Raw genomic sequence first — 18,938 nt, 5'->3', positions numbered from 1 at the left:
CGAAGCTCTTTTGCATTCATGTGAAAGTAGGAATGTTTTCCTACATGTTGGCATAGTTGCCAGCGCTCCATTATAAAATTTCGCTACTTTACAGACGTCGAAAACAAGTCCTGCATTTTTCGTCCTCCAAAAAATGTGCGGGTAGCACCACCACTGATGGCGATGTTATCCACAGATCGGCCTTACGGTGACAGCCACCCTTGGAAGCGTTACTGCTGTCTGAAATAGTAACTCAAACTCATATAAGACACACAAGAGTTGGTTGTTAGTTTGTCACAGATCAGACTGTTTGTTGCGGACAATATGCATACAAAGCATGACAAATTCACGTTTATTTCGAAACATCCAGTGAAGTCAAACGTGAGGTTAAAAACCAGACGACGTTTGCGGCCTAACTAAAGCTCTTCTCCGAGCTGAGTGAATCATCATTGCGGCTTTATCCATTTTGCCACCCCTTGGGGTAGCACCGCCGAGCATGGCGGTGTTACCCCACTCACAGTCATGGACCGACAACCTCGGTCCAAACCGACAGCAAAACAAGACGGGACGCGATTCTTCTGTAATTCCTTTCTCAACAAAGAGCACTTAATGCCCTCAAATTTAACGTAAAAATCAAGGCATTTTGACTTGAAATGACCACTTACTTGCTGCTCAAACATGCCAAATGATTACAACGATGGTTTGAAATTCACAAAATGGGCAATTGCGATCTCAAAATCAAATAAATCTTAGCGAAACCTACCTCACGCGGCGTCCCGCTTCCGTTCGGACACCGAAATGGCGGGTGTTTACATTTACAATTCAGAGTTTTGCCGATAGAGAGGATGGCGGTGTTTCCCACATGGCGGTGCTACCCCCGCTTCCCCTATTGCATATAAAACGCAGCATACGAGCATATGGCTTACTTGTCTGGCTATCGGCGTACAAATGGAACTTGGCTGACCGAGCGCAGCATCACTCCAAAGCGCCGTTATTTAACGCAGACGCATCCCGGAGCTGCCGCTGACCGACTCTGTGTGCCCCTCGTGTAAAGTGTTACGGCGCTCGACGGAGGCGCTGCACGCCGGTCCTGGCGGTGTCGGTTACGGTGTGGCCCCATCGGGCCGGGCCGGTCCGCTGGCCGGTCTGCTGAGCCGTCATCGCCGCTGCATTCCGGCGAGTATTTACGAACCGCCGTCCGGCCGGCCGCACCCCGCCTGACGCCGGACCGGCCACGGCGCGATACGGCGTGGCACGGGGCGACTGAGTACGGCGCGGTACGGCCCAACAGCGGAACGCTGCAACTGGGCCGGCGTCCAGCGGTCAGTGGGACATCAGCCAGGAGTCAACAGTCAACAGGTAAAGGGGAACGACCAAATAGCCAGGGCGCAGATTTCAGAAGGTATGCCTGCGGTCAGAACCAGCAACTAACTAGTTAACGACAATCGATAGCTTCCACAGCCTGTCGTATAGATAGACGAAATATGTTTAAGTATGGCAAAGGAAGTCTAGTCATTATAGTCAGTAGTCAGTACAATAGAGAAGGGAACGGAAGCTGAAAGCCACCGTCGCGGCTGGCATGTACCAAAAAAGGTATAGGCGTAATACAATACCATCGGCGTTATTTTCGCCCGATGAATAGGCACAAAAGACTGGTCGGATCATCACAGAATAATGTGATTTTGAAATTTGAGTGGTGTTTAAAGGGACTATCCCACCTTCTAAAATGTTGTTAAAACCAGTTAAATTGTGCCCGACTTTATAGATTGGATGACCAGGAACACGGTTCTGGAATTTATTTTTCATTAAACATCTTAGGCTTCCCATATTCCAAACACAAACTTTCAAATATGTGACGTCACAGCCCAAAATTACCTCCTTCCCCAAGCCACATTACTGTCATAAAGCTGATTCTTTTTACTCTGTAGGCACCACAACAAAGTTCAGACCAAGTTTTAAGCGATTTTTCAACGAACAAACCCATTTAAATCAGAATGACTAAACGAGGTGACGTCACACTAACGGTCGCTCCATGTTGAAGATAGGGCCTTGTACAAGGCCCATTTTCAAATGAAGGGAACGAATTTCTTCAACACCAAGAGGCCGCGGGGGTTGCAACCTAGATAGATAGTGGTTTCTGAACCTCGCCGCAAACTTGGCTATCTCAACTCAAACCCCATGTTAAAGGTGGGATAGTCCCTTTAAAGGAAAAGGGCCACCTTCGTGAAATATGAAGATATCGTTGTTTTTCATTTTGACATTATTATTTTTCATTTTCTTTTTAAAACTGGTGCCAGAAGTGCACAATTCGCGAAAAAGTATTTAAAACTATTTAACATATTGGTACTATATGTTGATACTCTCTACGGCACCTACTGTATGATGGCATAGCGATGACGTCACACTCAAGCCAATCAGCGTTCAGAAGACAGACTCGTCGGATTGTGTCAGATAAGCTGAATGGTTAAAGCTGAGCTGATTGGAGCTGATTGGTAAAAAACCAAAGCCTCGCCGCGGGTGGCTGTATTACAGGGTAAGGAGAAGGACGCATTCCTGGGATAAGGACGCATTCCTCTTTTAAAATTGCCGATACCTACGAATGGAAGCCGAAATCGGCCGTAAGGAGATAGACTGGAGGGTTTTCGGACACGGGCAACAAGATGGCTATCTCAGTTTCAATCCCCATGTTAAAGGTGGCCCTTTTCCTTTAACAGAGATTAGGCAGGCGCTGAAGCGAGGAAATGCTTAGCATGCTTGCGGAGTATTTGTGTAAATGGTATTAGCATCTACGAAACGGACTTGAAACATGTGCAGCTGCAAAATAATGCTTAAAACTGTCCTGAGCGTTTTAAGAGAAGACCAAAAGCATTTAAAATGGCAAAATGGCATGGGTTGCATCGAATATCTTAGCGTCGTACCCAACTTTAACTCGGCGCATAACAGGCAATAGGCGTCTATCTGGGTGTCAAGAGGTCTAGAGTCCTGAGACATTCATCCCCGTCGGATCGGGATTGAAGCTTTCCAGGATGCTGGCCGCCTTTCTGCGATAACACCCGATAACACCCGCTGCGCCTTTTCCGGAACATGCAACTTCGCCGCTCTTTTATCGCCAGGTATGCCGCTTTTTAGCCATCTTGATGGACGTCGGTATGCACTGGCACGAGGATTAATGCCAGCTTGTTCTTCCTTCCAGGCTCACTTTCAGCTGCGGCCGAGTAGTTAAGCGCTGTTTCCTCTGCGCAAAGAGAGGCGGCTCCGCACCGGCATCCCGTGTATTATATTCACATTAGCCTAGGTTTAATCACCAGGCGTTCGCATCCATAATTTACCGACATCTGCGCCTGGCTGTGCGCACCCGATCGCTGTCAGAGCACGGCGCACGCAGGCGCCTGTCGAGTGCCCCGCCTCGATTTATGATCCCGCGACCGACTGCAATGTAGATGCAGTAACGACGGCGCGCCTCGCTGCCGCTATTTTAACGAATCTCCGCTAGCAGCCATCGCTGGTCCGGCACGCATCGAGTGAGCCGCCACAAGGTGCAGCAACTCATCCGAGCCAGCTCTGGCGGGGTGGGCGCAGCGGGCCGCACCGGCGCAGTGCGCTGCCATGTCGCGCGTGACTTGCCACATGGGGCGCTGCTGGCTGGCACCGATGGGAATCTGGCGAGTGATGAGTCGGCCGGTGACATAACTCGAGTTTCCAGCCGGACAGAGAACCCGACTCCCAGCCGTGATCAGCGCGATACCCGGCGGTGAAACGCGCCGGGCCGGGGCGGACACCTCCGGACGTGGGCGGCCTCCTCCTCCTCCGGACAGCCAGCCGAGCTGTGTCGGCCTGCGTGTGAGGGATTATCGCCGGACGCACGCACACGCCCGGATCCGACAGCTGCCCGTCAGACCGTCTGACACGGCGCGTGGCTGTATCCGGTCAGTTCACGCCAAGTCGTCGTGCGCCTTCCGCAGAAGAGTTGCGGCAAGCAGAGGCCGATCCGGTGGTCAGACAGGGTCCAGGCGAGTCCCGGGACGCCGCTGACGGCTGGGAGGGATCCTCACGTGGCCGCCCCTCCCTGTCAGTGACCCTGCTCGGGCCAAAACTGGACCGACTAACGACCAGCCGAGCGGCAGAGAGCGGCTCCCAGCTCCGGCAGACCGGGCAGCTGGGCAGCTGCACCGTCAGATCGCGGTCCCTCCATGCCTATATTGCGGCAGACTGACCCGCTCCCGCCCCGCCCCGCCCCGGCTCGGTCCGGTCCGCTCCAGCGAGCACGGCGCCGGCGACACGCCACCAGACGCCGCCGCGCGGCCAGTTACACGCGCCAGCTGCGGGCGACTAATGCATCTCACGCCGGCCGTTAGCGTGAATCGGCGCCGAATTATGACCACTGCACGCCCGCAGAGGTGTGCAAATTCGCGCGCGGGCGCAATTAGAGCTGGTTTATTTTCCGGCCTGCGTGACGCCCCAGTCAGAGGCCAGCTCAATAAACTGATCACGTGCCTCCCTCCGCTAGTGTTTTATCACCGCGCTGCGCTTGGTGATCAGACCAATCTAATGACGACCATTATGTGTTTTTATGACGACTCTGCGAATTTATTCATTGTTTTCTTTCGTCGGCAAAAAGCGTGGATCGATGGCCGGCGGAGCGCGGTTGGCCGGTGGGCGCCCGGGCCGGCCGAGGAGCGGCCGGGTTGCCGCGGGCGGCGCGGCGGCTCGGCGGCGCTGGCTCGCCGGAGCGCCGCGCCGGCCCGCTCAGTATCGTACGGGAGCGCCGCGCGCACGGAGCGACGCTGGTGTTAGAGCCCGACTCGGACCGCTGCCGCTGCGGTCTCTGGTGTTAGTGACTGGGCGCAGTGCTGCAGTCTCCAGTGTACTGTGCCACGCCACTGAGGCTGTCCGGCACTGACAGGACCTGCCATCGGCGTTACTGGAAATACGACCGAATCGTCCCTTTAGATCGTCTTTGGAAGGTAAGGATCGAGCCTTGTGCAACTGTTGGAGCGTGCAGTTTAGATAGTTTTAGGATGTTTTTATTTCTAACATATGTTTAGACATATGTTTCTGTCAACATATGTTTACCTAGCGGTTTAACTCGCAAGCATAAAAATAATGCTTTGGAGAGCAGGCTACTTAAAAGCAGCACTTTTTAACTTTCGGACTCGAAGGTTTCATTGAAACTTGTATAAGTCAAATCGTACATTTTGAAGAGAGAAATCTTATCCCTTTAGAACATTGCTGTTCCCTTCTATTTGTAAAATAGTGCGGAAATTTAAACATGTTTCGCAGATTCGCTGAACAATCGTCATCCAAGATTTTTAGTGTGACATGGAGCAGATAACTACACAAGTACGCACTCAGTCTAAGGCAAATTCACCTATTTCTTTTTCACAAAATCAAAAATGCAAAACAAGCATACCATCCAAAACTACAAGTTACTCGTCACCAGGTTGTAGCGTTTATCGACAACATCGCTGGGGTTCGCCGGCGAACGAAGCTCATTGCATTACAGTGCCGATAATCGCACTGCTGAACGTTACATCAATTGAATAACAACTTTTATTGCGTCCATCAATTAGTCTAGCAGATCATTAGCGGTAGTGGCGCGTTGCAGCCGACGCTGGGCGTCGAACGTGAGCGATGTGCCGGCCGTCGAGCGGCGGTGATTCACCCCGCACCGCCGCGCCGCGCCGGTCACAGCGCGCGCCCATCAGATAGCCAGTGGAGCGGTGATAATTTCCCTTAACCCTTCAGCGGCATCGACGGGGCCGCAGACAGTCGATCGGACGATCTATGCGTGGGGATAGGACGCCCTCCTGCGCGCCTGAGCACAGGTAGACAGAGAGGCGCGAGTGAGTTGTGGCGAGGAGCCGTCGCCAGGTGGGAAAAAGGAGCCCGCGCGGAGCACCTACTGCACGTATTGCACAAGCTCGTCGTGTGACCGTGACATCGCCGACTGGAGCACTTCACCGGTATCTCAGAGATAAATCGATAAGATGGACAGTCGGGCTGACTCGGCAGCACATGGGTGACATTGAGGCTGCAGACTGATTAGGCAAATACCGTTTTCTCAATGTCCAAGTTGCAAAGCACGGACCGAAACTTGCTCAGCTAGACAAAGTGGTAAGGACCCTTGTTCCCTCATTCATGCTTCCAAGACAGTGCACCTGATCTTTAAGCAGTGCCTTCGACCTTGCAATTTCCATAAATTTGGCATGGTAAAACATGCATCAGCATTCAGCGTGCTCCAGCCTCTATCGTGCAGCGAATTCCGATATCCGTAATATCTCCGAGAGCTACATGTATGGCCGCCATGCTCTGCCGCTAGCTGGCTGGTCTGTGCCAGAGCACTCTGCTCTCTGCTCTCAGCAGTACCACTCTGCACTCGGGCCGACGCTGGTCTCGGGTGCGCCGTTTTTGCCCGAGTCCCCGGCGGCGGGCGGCGCTCGGCGAATCATTGTTTACTGCTCGCCGTTGAGCGGCCGGTCGGCGCGGCACATTCCTGCTGCCCGGGCTGATCGGGCGCCGGCGGCGGCCGCGGGCATTTGTTCCGGTGCGCGCCGGCCGTGCTCTCAGTGGGAATACCGAGCAGGCTCGTGACAGCGGCGGCAGCGGGCCGGGTGCCGCTCAATGGGGGCGTGCGGCCGCTCCGGGGCCGGACGGGGTTCGAGGAACACCGACAGAGGAGGGCAGTAATGACACCGCCACCGCCACCGCCGCCACCGGAGCAGTCCCACCGCCGCCCTTCAGGGCTTTCAATGGCCCGGCACCCTGCTACGGCTCCCCACCGCGACCCCACAGGGGGAGCTCTTGGTGGCCTGTCCGCAGTCATCAGCAAACCGCGCCACCATGCCAGCCTGTTTCACAGCGCACCCAACTGTGCAGGGCTGCGGAGGACACGAACAGGCGTCTCACCGGTGTACCGTCGGCCCTTCCACCTGGACGGCAGCGCGGCGCTGCGCCACTATGTGGGGGCGTGCAGGAAACCTGAGAAGGCGGGCGTCCAGAATGGTGTCGCGCTTATCGGTGTCATTCGGGCCATCAGCACCTAATGCGGCGACAGCGCCTAATGGAGCGACACAGGGCCGGCCCCGCCCATCCGGCGGCCGCAGAGGTGGCGCCCGACCGCCGGGGTCAGGCCAGGTCACCGCTACATCCCGGTGCCGCGGCTGCCCGCGGATTACACCCCCGAGTCGTCGTGAAAGCGCGCTCGGTCCGCCCCGGTCGGTCCGTCTGTCAGTGACCTACCTGACTGGCCGCTGAGGCAGCGCTGACCGCTGACGGCTGACGGCTGACCGCTGACCGCCGGCCGTCCCATCCATCCATCAGCGGTGCTCGATGGCAGCCGAATCGTCACCGCGCTGCGCCGTGACCCGCCCACCGAGTCATTATCCCGAGCGGCCTCTGCGGGGTAATTCGGCGGCGCTGCATAATTTGCCGCCGCCTAATTGCAACCCGCGGCGCCCGGTGGCCGGCCGCCGGGGCAGAGGTGTATGCGGGTCGCGCCGGGAGACGGAAGACGGCCGCTCCCGAGTGCCGACCCGGGTGACGGATGACCTCTGTGATGACCGCTGCCGACGCCGCCCACAGCCGAGACCGACCGGCGAACGGCAGCGGAGCGTCGGGGCGTATAACGACCGAACGCATTATCAACGGACACACAGCGCGGCAGAATGTTTTAACAGCGGGCGCCGGGCGCATTAACTGCTCAAATCTCGAAGGGAAGTCCATCATCACTGAAGAATGCGGCGGTTTCGGAGGAAGCCAAATATGCAAATAGAGTACCTCCGGTGTTTGACCGTTAGGCCAGCGCTAAGCGATGGCGTCACCATTACAAAGGCCTGCCGCTGACCAGGTGTTGCGGCCTGTGGTCGCACATTTTAAACCGGGAAACCACCACTGGCGCCAATCAATCAGCGGTCAACATCCAAGCACGGCCTGTGTTGATAGACATGGAGAGCAGCTCTCAGACATGTCACGTGGCTTTCCATGGCGGTGTACTCACCCCAAGTAGCAGAAGTTTTGCAACTCACTCCATGTCACCCACTCGCTTCCGTTTTTGCCTGGCAACGAGCCGACCGAGACGCCGGCCGCCACTGCGCCGACATGCTCCCCGACCCGTGTATTGTCCAGAGATCTGATAGGGGATCTTTATGGGCCACTCCCCGTGCCGCCGCTGATGAAGGTGACGTCACCCGACAGAGCACTGCGCCGCGCCGTGCCGCCGCGTCTCACGAGCCGCGGCGCGCCGCTCCGCTGTTTTCGCATTCCTGTGAAGGAGCGCATCGAATCGCCCGGCGTGCGCGGAGGGTCGACGGTGAGCGGGGAGGCGCGCGTGCATCACCTGGTGGTTACAGGAGGCCGGGAGTGGGTGCTCCCAGCCCGCGGCGGGGCGGCGTGCACACTGCACAGCGGCCGGCGGCGCAGGGTCGCCGGGGTCAGATGCCGCGCTCGGTGGCGGACCGTGGCTGGCCGCTGCCCAGCTGGAGGGACCGCCGCCGGCCGCGGTGGAAATGGCGCAGCTGCAGGTCGGAATGCCCGCGCGGCGCCGTACCGCGCCGAGCCGACTGCACGACAGTCGACAGCGATCGACGGCGGGCGGCTCCGCGCTGCATTCCGCCGCCGCAGCGCCCGGGGCTGTTTGGTAGTGGACGGTAGTGCGGCCGACGCAGCCGGCGGGCGGGCCTTGAACGAAGCGCAGCGCTGTGTCATAGCTGTCGGCCGGCCCGTCCGAGACACATAATTAGGCTGGGCGCAGTCATGCCAAGGAGGGCCGGCGACGTGACTCCCGCAGGGTTTCCTGCCGCCGTTTTTGCTGGCATCTGGGCTCGTGAAATGTGAAACTCACCGCCGCACAATTTTCCGGTCATCACCGACATGACGATACCCTCGCTACCTCTCTTTGGCGCATTGACCATTCGCCACGCATGCCCCGCCCGGCATGCTGACCGCCACTCGCTAGCTGAGCTATATTGGAGCGGGCCGCCGATAAGCCCTCGGAATGCGACCCCGGCGGCCAACTTTACAGCGTTCAACCCTGTCCTGCCGGGCGGCGATCCACGTCGGCTTAGGGCAGCTTACGCCGAGGCCGGCTCAGCGGTAATGCCTCTCCTCAATTTCAACCCGTTTACGGTCGATTACCGATGTTTTCTGCGGCGAGGCGGGGTGGGACGCGGGCCGACCACCAGAGCGGCGTTTCGTGGCAAGCACGTCCGTCTGGCCTGGATCGGCGCTCTCGGGTGACCCCGAGACACTGGGCGCCGCCGGGGGCGCCCGGGCGCCGGAGAGCATTCCTGGCAGCGCTCCATTACCGCTCTGGGCCACTAAAAACAGCAGAGGAGCGCTCTTTGTCCGCCGCCGTCCATTGTGGTGATCTAATATGGGAGGCCGCCGGGGTCACAGCGGCGGAGCGAGCGTCATCACCGCACCCAAATCAGCTCCGCGGCCACAGACGAGCCTGCAGCGCTGCCCAGAGCAGCCAGACCGTCTCTAGACGGCGCTCAGACAACCAGAGGACCAGACGAGTCGGACAGACGGCCAGACGACCCGACAGAGTCGGACCGGAGACGGCGAGATATCGCCCGCCCCGAGACCGCGGCCATCGCCAGACGCCACCCGGGCTTTGTGCTGGGCTCAGCGCCGACGTCCCCCATTTTTCAGCCCGGCCGAGCGGTCGGAGGAGGGTGCGGACAAAGCGTTCACCCGTCCGAGACCTGTGTTTGGAGCCAATCCTTTATGCGGCTGAGCGGCCGCGCCGGCCAGAAAACCTCGCTAATGGAGAGATAATTGGTATGCGTGTGTGTTTGGCGGGGCCGCCGCCGAGAGGTCTGGCGCGGCTGTGGTCCGTCCAAAGGTGGTGGCACATACCGGACGGTGGTCCTGCGAGACACGCGGCCGCTCTGACAGCTGCCCCCGCTCGTCTGGTGGCCCCGCCAGCTGCCCCTCCCGTCCGTCCGTCCGTCCGGATGGGTCCCGCCCGGGCTCAGGTGAGGCCGCGCCGGTCCGCGGTCCGCGCGGCCCAGCATAACAGGTGCGCCGCATTTCTCAGGGACGGGGGGCGGAGATTTTTCTGAAGGGGGTGGACGGCTCGGCCGGTGGAAAAGGAAGCGCGGCAGGATGAGAAATGGTTTAATTACAGGGTCAGTCGGCGGACGCGCAGCGTGTGTCATAACTTACAGGAAGGGCCAGCGGCGCGTCCGACTGCGAGCGGAGGGGCGAGGGAGGGCGGGCAGGGACCAGGAGAGCGGCGCAGACCTCAGACACGGCTTCCCTAGGGAGACGGGTGGCCTTCGTGCGGCCGTCTGTGCTTCGAGGCGGGGAAACGGCACCGGAAAAAGGAGAAAAAATGTTCTACGATTTGCATTGAACAATGCTCTAATGGGCGTCATCAATACAATGTGTCAAACGTTATGGCAAGGCCGGCATCTTTTATTCATATCTCTCTAAGCCTGAAGTGCAAAGGGAAATATACTCGATATGGCACACTACCTATTCTGCTCAAAACACCGCAGCGTTGACAATGGAATGTCGAAAAATCGCCTTATCAAATATTCATGCTTGTAGGCATACTAATCGCGATGCCACTTTCCTGTCCCCCAGCGGGGAACACTGGCCGTGTGTGACGCCATCATATATCAGTCAGCGGCGGCCCGACCTAGTCCACTGCTGTCGGACAGCTTCATTGGCAATTCTTCCCCCTTTCGGCGGGTTCGGCGCGCTGCCGCCGGCCGGTCTGTGACTCAGGACCGGGACGCGCCGGTCGGATTCCTGGCGCGCAGGGAGTGTCCGCGCTCTGCAGTATTCCAGCCCCGGCCGATGGTCGGCTAACGTACGGCGCCCATCAAATTACATTCGCGATGAAATATGACACAGCCGGCTAACCAGTTGCGCCGGAGAGCGCGCCACGAGGGCCGGCTGCAGCGCGCATGCTCCGCCCAGCGGCGGTCACAAATTCTGTTAGCCGTTGTGCCGGCACTTATCTGGGCTGGGATCACGGCGCGTCGCTGGCAGCCCCGCCACCGCCCGGCCCGCGATGGCGACATTAGGTCTATTCAATCTCGTGTCGACCTGACCCATATTCCGCGGCGCCGGAGTGATCGCTGCTGCTCAGCAGTAGACGCTGATGCTCAGTGATGATAACTCGGCGCCGTGGTGAAACAATAACACCATTCCGTTCCACCGGCGCGGCTCTCTGCTGCAGGAGAGTTAGGGGCCGGCCTCTGTCCGGAGTGGTCAGCCGGACCGGCGCTGGCGTTTTTCTCACTCCACGCCGGATCAATGCGAGTGGAGTTTCACAAGGCTGCGGCCTGTCGCCCGCGCCCTTTGTCCCGTCATCTGGAGACGGAGAAGGTGCGGTGTACGGGGACCGCAGGGTGCCCTCTCTACCCGTGCCGTCACCGTTATACGCAGATTTATCTTGCCGCCGCAGATGGACCAGTGTTTTTGCGCCGGATTCCTGGTGCATTATCGTTTTTTAGAGCCACGCAGAGCGCGACACCGTTGGGTTTTTGTGTCGCACCGTCTCGTCGTATCGCCGGCCGTGCCGTGCTGCGCAACTGAAAGGCGTCCTGTTTTCCTAGCCATTAGTCCTTATAAGATAGCGGCCGCGGAGCAAACAGTACGGCTCCGTCCACGCCCGGTCTGTGTTAAGCCGCGTTCCCCGGTAAAAACACCGCGTCCCGACCCAGGCCGGGGCACGGCGTCCGCCAGACACCACTCGACCAACGCCAGCTGAGTGACAGGTGACAGAACGGACTGTGAGTGTGCTCCGTCACCGCCCTCACCGCCCGGCTATCCCCTCCGCCACTTTCCTCCCCGAGCTGCAGCGCCTGACGCGCTCAGAACCCGTCCCGGCCGGTGTCGGCGCCGCCCCCGCCGCCCTAACCCCGATGTTGAACAGCGGTACACCATCACGCACTCAGTGGCGCGGCCCAACCAGCCTCTCTGACACCCCCGGCACTATAAATATACCTGACCTGAAAAGCCAAAAAGCTTGGCGCGCGCTGCGGGCGGTGCTGCCGCTGCCGTGGCAGGTAACTGCCATGTTACTACCGTCGGAGCAGAGTTATGTGAGCGGCGTGTTGGCCGGCGCGGCCCGGGGCCCGCCGGGCCGGCTCAGGCTCCTGCGGTGGCAGACTCAGACCGGCACGGCCGCACCCGGCCGCCGGGGCCCCGCGGCGCGGCGGCGGCAGTGCGGTCGGCCGACTCTGGCCAAACCGGCGGCCTGACCATCGTCAGACGGCCGGCCGGGGCTTAGCGGTGACCGACCTCGTGTGCCGGGCCGGCGGCACGTGCAGCGGCCGGCGCCGCGCCGCACAGGAGCCGGCTGCTGACCCCACGCTGACTTCATCCGGCCCCTGAGTCCAAAGATATCCAATATGCACTTACCAGGCATCGCTAACATCCTGTTTTAAAGCTATCCAGCCACCGAACTTCCTCAGAGACTCCTGGGAAGACCGTTGTCAGATTGCCAATCACTGCTCAGTGGTCTCTCACGGACGTAACTCGTTAGTGCGGGATGCCTCAATGGAGCGGGCTGCGGTATAACTCAGCAGCTGGGTCCGGTCCAGTGGCTGGCCCGTGCACGGCCCGCGGCCGTCCGATCGCGCCGCGGTGCCATGGTGCGGCCTGATATGCAGCTGTAAACGGCGGCGCTCGCCCGTCAATGGCCGCTGCTCGCCTGAATGGCCCTCAGCAGAGATTCGGCCGGCGTCCTGTGGCTGCTGGGCCGTGTCGACGCCGCGCGCCACCGACCGTATAGCTGACACACGTGTTTGGTCTGTTACAGGTCGAATCGCCAGAGCCGGAGAGAGTGAGGAGAACCGGCTGAAGAGATCGTCCGGAGGAGCCGGAGCACAGACTGACAGCAGATTGGAGAACATGGTGCCCAAAGGAGTGATCTAGTGAGCCGGCAGTGTGACGCAGATCGCAGTGTGTTTCCGAGGGAGCAGTGTGGTGTGTGGGACAGAACTGGTGAGCGGTATGGAGTGTCAGACGGAGGTGCGCGGACAGTGTCAGCCGCCGGTGCCGGTGGAGACCGGCAGCGCCGCCACAGACTATGACCAGGAGCGGCCGCTGATGGACAGCCCGCCGCGGCCGCGCGCGCACAGCCGCCGTCAGCGGCGCCGCGTGCTCTCCAACCCGCTACTCGACACCATCAGCGCCATCGAGGACGACGACAGCGACGAGCTCGGCCTGCCCGAGCGCAAGGGCGCCGACGGCGAGACGTACACGGCCGGCTACGTGGGCGGCAGCTCCATCGACAGCGGCTACAAGAGCTCGTGTCCCACGCCGGAGATGGTCGACATTGCCTACTACACCACCACCCTGTCGCCGGCCGAGCAGGCCAAGCGGCTCTCCGTGGCCAGCCAGACCAGCCAGGACAGCGCCAGCAGCCTGCCCGGCAGTCTCGGCGTGGCACAAAAGCCGCGCATCGCCATGGGCACCAAGGTGATGAGCCGGCAGGCGGCCAGCGCCTCCAGCGTGGAGCAGCCGCGCCGGCGACACGACTCCGGCTTCAGCGACGCCACACTCTGCCACCTGACCGTGGTGCGGGACAACCTGCTGCGGATGGAGCGCAGGAGCCGCGAGCCGAGCGCCGCCGCGCCGCCGCCGCGGCCGGAGGCGCGCGGCCAGGGGGTGCCGGCGGTACGTCCCCGCAGCGCCAGCATGGGCTCCGTGTCGGCCGTCAGCCCGCGGCCCCTGCGCCGCTCCGGCTCGCCCGTGCCGCCGCCCAGAGCCGCGCCCCGCGCCGCCGTGCCGGCCCCGGCTGCGGCGCCCGGTCGGCCAGCATCGCCTCCCCCGCCGTCTGTCCACCCGCGGCGCCGCAGCCCGTCACCGGGCGCACCGCGGCCCCCGGCGCGACCGGAGCTGACAGCGGCCTGCCGGCGGCCGCGGCCACCGCCCGCCCGGCCGGCGCCGCGGGACGCCGCCGTCCGGCCGGCCGTGGCCGAGCGCGCCCAGCGCGGCACACGAGAGGAGGACATCGACGGCCTGATGTACGGCCGCCGCGCCGCGCCGCACTCCACGGGTGAGTCTCAGCACCGCGCCGCGTCCATTGCTATGCACCGGGCAGCGCCGCGCGCCGGCCCCACACGGCGGCACGCAGGCGCGCCGCCCGCCGCCGCGCTCAGCCACACACCGGCAATCAGCGGCGCTCGCGAGCCGATCTTAATTCAATGGAGCTGCTGACGGCGATAACCAGCCGCTGCCACTGATAGTCTGGCGGCGGTGACGGCGACCCCGGGTCAGCCGGCCGCCTCACGTCTCGTAAACACCTCCATAAGACAGGTTAATGCCGCTCGACGGCGCGTCGGACTCGTAAACTTCGGTCGCTAAGCCGCCGGACGGCCGGCCAGGCACGCGCATGGACGTCGGCGGTAAACAAGGCGGCGACTGTCGGAAACCTGACCGGGCCGGGCCAATGGGCGTCTCAACACGCACCGAGTGGGAGTACCGGCGTGTCGTCCGGTCACATTATACGGCCTGATGGCCGAGACGACCGGCCCATCCATATGCGATGCCGGCCCGGCGCGGCGTCGGCCAGCCCGGCCGGCACGCCGCCGGCTGCCGAGCCCATTTTGGGCCGCGTCGGTCAGACAGACGTGCGGGGGAGGCCGGGGGAGGGCGGGGAGGGTGGCCGAGAGCCGGCTGTGCACCGTCCACCGGCCGGCAGTGTCTCTGCTCCGCCCCGCCGGTTGTGTGCCGCTGCCAGCCGTCACTGCAGCTGACGCCGCGCGGCCCGAGTGGACACCGCCCTCCGACAGCGGCCCGGACTCACTGTCAGCTCTCCCGCTCTCTATTCTAGCCGGCTGCGGCGCCGTCATCGGCACTCCGCCCCCGGCCGCCGCCGCCGGCCCCTGCCGTCATTAGCCGGCCGCGAGCCGGCAGTCCGGCGAGCGGCCGGCTAATGCCTGTGGTCGTTACCGAGCTCCGCGGTCCGACCAGCAGCCCCGAACCGGACGACAGCACAGAGGCCGCGGTCCGCCGGGTCTACCGGGGCGGGCAGGCCCCGTCCTGGCTCAGTTACCGGGCGTCCGGCAGCCCGGGCGCCCGGACGATTTGTCACCGACTATCGACACGTAATGAGCGTCTGATACGGGCTGCTGCGGCCGCGTCATTTTTTGTCGCTCCGGACCGCGGCGCCGGCCATTGCCGGGTCCGAGGAAGGAGGACGGTGCCCGCCGGACTCGGGACTCTCGCTGCTGACGAGATGTGCCGCGCGGTCCGCTGGCTGGGCTGGTCAGAAGTCCGGTCACGCTGACACGGTGGAACCAGCCGCAGATGTGTAGGAGTCCGCGGTCCGCCGGCCGTGGGCACTCATTTGGAGCTCGTGCAGGCGCGCGATGATTGCATGGTGCGATTCTGAGTAATTTGGCCCGTCATGATATGTAATGGAGAACACCTGTTGGGCATGGCGTCAGACATTACATTTTTACCGGCTTAATTTGGGGATACACCGAAAATTACTCACGGCAATGACACTGGTTTGGTAGTCATCAATCAAGCCGCAAACAGCCGCACCATATGCAGAGCTCAGGAGCTCCCAGTTGGGGTCATCGCGTATGCGGGGTCCGAGGCCCTGTCGCTGCTGTTTCTCCGAGTATGGAGACGGAAGTTGGAGCTCTCAGTCTCGTTTGAGATGTCCATCGGGACGCCGGGCGCGGCCGTCTCGATGGCGGCTAAACCCGCCGTCTGCCCGCCGGCGCGACCCGGACCACCATCTTTACAGCCGCAGACAGACCGAGGCGGATCCGGTGAAAGCCGCCGGCCGCTGTCGGCCTTTTCATGAATTACCACTGTCACTTTACTGGTCTAATTGGGCGGCGGCCGGCCGGTCCTCGCGCCCGGAGGAGGCCGAGGAATTTCTGGGCGGCTCTATCTGATCGACGACGTCTGACGAGCTGCCCTCCGTCCGGCCGTCGGGGCGGACGCCGGACGACGCGCCGCTCAGACCCCGTGCAGCCAGTCCAGCCCTTTATCCCGGCCATAAAATGCATCTGATTTGGGGCCGGGTATACGGTCGCGGCCGATGGAGGAATGCAGCTGACATTCTTCACGGAGAAGCTGAGCTCAGCGGCACAGCTCCGACGACACAAACTGATACGATCAGCCACCCAATGTCGATGACTTGTGCGGCCTGGGAAAAACGGCCCCTGCCGCATTGCTGCAATACTGATTGGATCGCGGTTATGTGTGGATAGGCCAAGCTGTCCACCCACAGCCTATAACTATGTTACACCGGATTAGCCTGTCAGCGGATGAGCCGTACCGCACAAAAATGCGACACAATGAACCGCGACAATGCCATAACCGTGACCTGACGCCATACACGCTGAGCTGTTGTGATGCAGTTTACTTATAAGGTTTGCATTCATGCAAGCTCTCATGCTGAAATTTGGAAGTGCCACAGCTGGTTAAACTATTTGACGCTTAGCCTGACAAATCCGGAAGGCGGAATGCGATGATGGAATACCTTTGCTAAGGAGTTAGAATTAGTGACACTTGACACATTGCTAGCTTCACCAAATCCATCTCGTGACAGGCTCAATAAGGGGATTAATTTATCGACTATTAATCTCGGAGGAGTGGTGTTTGGGCGTGGATCGTCCTTGAAGTTTTACCGCCTGCCTGCCCAGACCGAGGGGAGCTATGCACTGTTGTGTTTGTGTGCCGGGCTGAACGCACTGCAGCCCTCTGTCTGTCCGGGGGCTGCAGCCCTGCGGGTCGGCCCGGGCGGACCGTGGCTATCGGCCCGGACCGTGGCTATCAGCCCGCACCGCCTGATCGTATCATCATCACGAACTGCCATGTTTTGCTGTGTTCCTGACTCGAATTCCATACGCCTTAGTTGAGTCAAGAGCGATGCTTTCACCCGTGCAGTTGGAATTCCGGCTAGCCCTTGGAGTGTCCTTGTGCGTTCGTGCCCGTACGCCCCGGCGCCGACATGTCCGCGAGTCGTCAGGCCATGTCGGAAAATGTCGACTGAGTCAAACTGTCGTGCCCTGTCCCTGGAATGCGACACGTTTTGATGCGATGACGTCCCTCCGAACACCAGCCGCCACGTTCCGAGTGTGTCCGACACGAGTTCGGCGGGTCCGACAGCCGGCTGACACTGCCTCCCTCTGTGTTTCAGATCTGCTGGCACCCAGCCGGAGAGCAGACGTGCTGATGCCTCGCGGGCCCGTCGGAGCCCGGGTGGGCGTGCCGCACGAGCCGGTCGGCCCGGCGTCGGACGGCCTGTCTGCGAGGCCCACCGCCGGACGGCCCGTGCACGGCATCCGCTCCAAGTTCTCGCACATGGCGCAGTGCATGCTGGACATCATCGACGAGCTGCACAGCAAGGGCCGCGTTCAGCGGCCGGCCGACTCTCCCAGTCCAACGCCGTCCGACTACCACACCTACGAGGAGGTCATGTACGGCCTGATCGGCCGGGAGCGGATCGCCGAGGCGGCGCCGTCACCGGAGCCGCCGCCGCTGCCGCTGCGCCCGTCGGTCCTGTTCAGCTCCGCGCGCGAGGTCGCCCCGGCCGTCCCCGTGCTGCCGCCGCCGACTGACTGCGCGCCGCGCCGGCCCGACGCCCCCAAACAGCGCAACAACCTGTACTCACTGTTCAGCAGCGCCCGCGAGCGCCGCTCCCTGTCGCACAATCTGGAGCAGGAGGTGGCCGGCGCCGGCTCGGACGGCGACGAGTACGGCTTCGCCGTGAGGAAGTAGACGAGCCGGTGTGCATGGGGTGGGGAGGGGCGGCCCATGGCGCCGTGTGGGGACCGTCCGCTACCAGCGCCGTGTCGGAGGTCCGTGGCGCGGGTCTCTGCCGCCACTGATCAGTCTGGCGGCGCCGGTACACGCGCTGACAGCTCCCGGTGCGCCGGAGGGCGGGAGCGACACGTGTCGGGGCGCGGTCAGCCGTCGGGTCGGGTGCCGATGTGCTGATCTCAGGCACCGCAGCATACACGGCTAGGGTCGGACGGCGGCGGCGGCGCAACCGGGGCGCGACCAGGACCGCGCGCAGTCGTGGACGCGCTCGTTAAGAAGTGCTAGTTTTTCCTATCGGTGGCCTTTCCAGTTTTTGTTAGCGAGGCCACTGGCGGGGAGGTACGAGATAGAGACTCGAGACTATTTGTGAGCTGTATCCCATGTTGCCAAACCTACGCACCTCACAACTGTGTCTATGTTGGCTTTGGTGAAGCCTGTTGCCGTATTTGTGTAATTGCATTCAGTATGGTGCACATTTTGTATAGCGAGTTATTTGTTGGTAAAGAAATATACTACCTATGCTGCCAATAGCGTCTGCTGTGTGGTCAAATGTTGAGATACGCAACCCACAATTTATTATAATTCGATTCTCTATCCAAATTAATGGTCATGCTGTCGAAAATATAACAATAGCACCGAAACCCCATCGAACGAGCCACACGAGGGGGTGATGGGGGGGGGGGGCACGAGCATTGTCCTTTTAAATGCCGACTCCAGCAGTTTACTTAGAAAGGCTACAAGTATGTACAAGCTATAAGACGGTGTTTCAAGATTAAAGCTGACACCTAATTAGAACGCTAACAAGAACAGAGCTCAGAGGCTTTAAACCAACCCGTTAACGACCCATTTCTGTTCAAGCGAGTGTTAGCGTCGACAGGGCGATCAAATTAATGTATCGACTGGGTATTAGATGGTGTCGAAGGGTGTCGAGGCCGGCAGGACCTAAATATCCACCGAGATTAAAATAGTACCGCGCAGACAAAGGTCGTCACAGAGGAGCTCGCGGACTCCTGCCTTGCTGAAAAAGGAACTGCGGGATTGTCTCTGGCAGCCGATATTCTTTCTCTCCGGATGCGTATTTGTCAACCTGCCTTCCAAAGCAGTAATTATTTTTGGGTTCCGAATTCCGATTTGAAAGCATTTAACCCTCGCATGTGTGCGGCGTTTGCCAGCTTCTAATGTGTAGGGGGGGGGGGGGGGTCGGTTGGACC

At 60.8% G+C, this 18,938-nt stretch overlaps 1 protein-coding gene across 1 annotated transcript; it reads left to right on the top strand.

Moving 5' to 3' along the window:
- Nucleotides 1-4,705: 4,705 nt before the first annotated feature.
- LOC122365471 (translation initiation factor IF-2-like) lies at nucleotides 4,706-18,260 on the top strand. The gene is made up of 3 exons (XM_043336711.1): nucleotides 4,706-4,943; nucleotides 12,758-13,999; nucleotides 17,105-18,260. The coding sequence occupies exons 2-3, from the start codon at nucleotides 12,952-12,954 to the stop codon at nucleotides 17,683-17,685; spliced, it is 1,629 nt and encodes a 542-aa protein (XP_043192646.1). The 5' UTR covers nucleotides 4,706-4,943; nucleotides 12,758-12,951; the 3' UTR covers nucleotides 17,686-18,260.
- The last annotated feature ends 678 nt before the right edge of the window (nucleotides 18,261-18,938 follow it).

This window comes from Amphibalanus amphitrite, unplaced genomic scaffold (assembly GCF_019059575.1).
Source record: "Amphibalanus amphitrite isolate SeventyFive unplaced genomic scaffold, NRLGWU_Aamphi_draft 000741F_arrow, whole genome shotgun sequence".
NCBI classification, from domain to species: domain Eukaryota; kingdom Metazoa; phylum Arthropoda; class Thecostraca; order Balanomorpha; family Balanidae; genus Amphibalanus; species Amphibalanus amphitrite.
The sequence above is the reverse complement of the archived record's forward strand: the minus strand, read 5'-3'. Positions and strand labels throughout refer to the sequence as shown.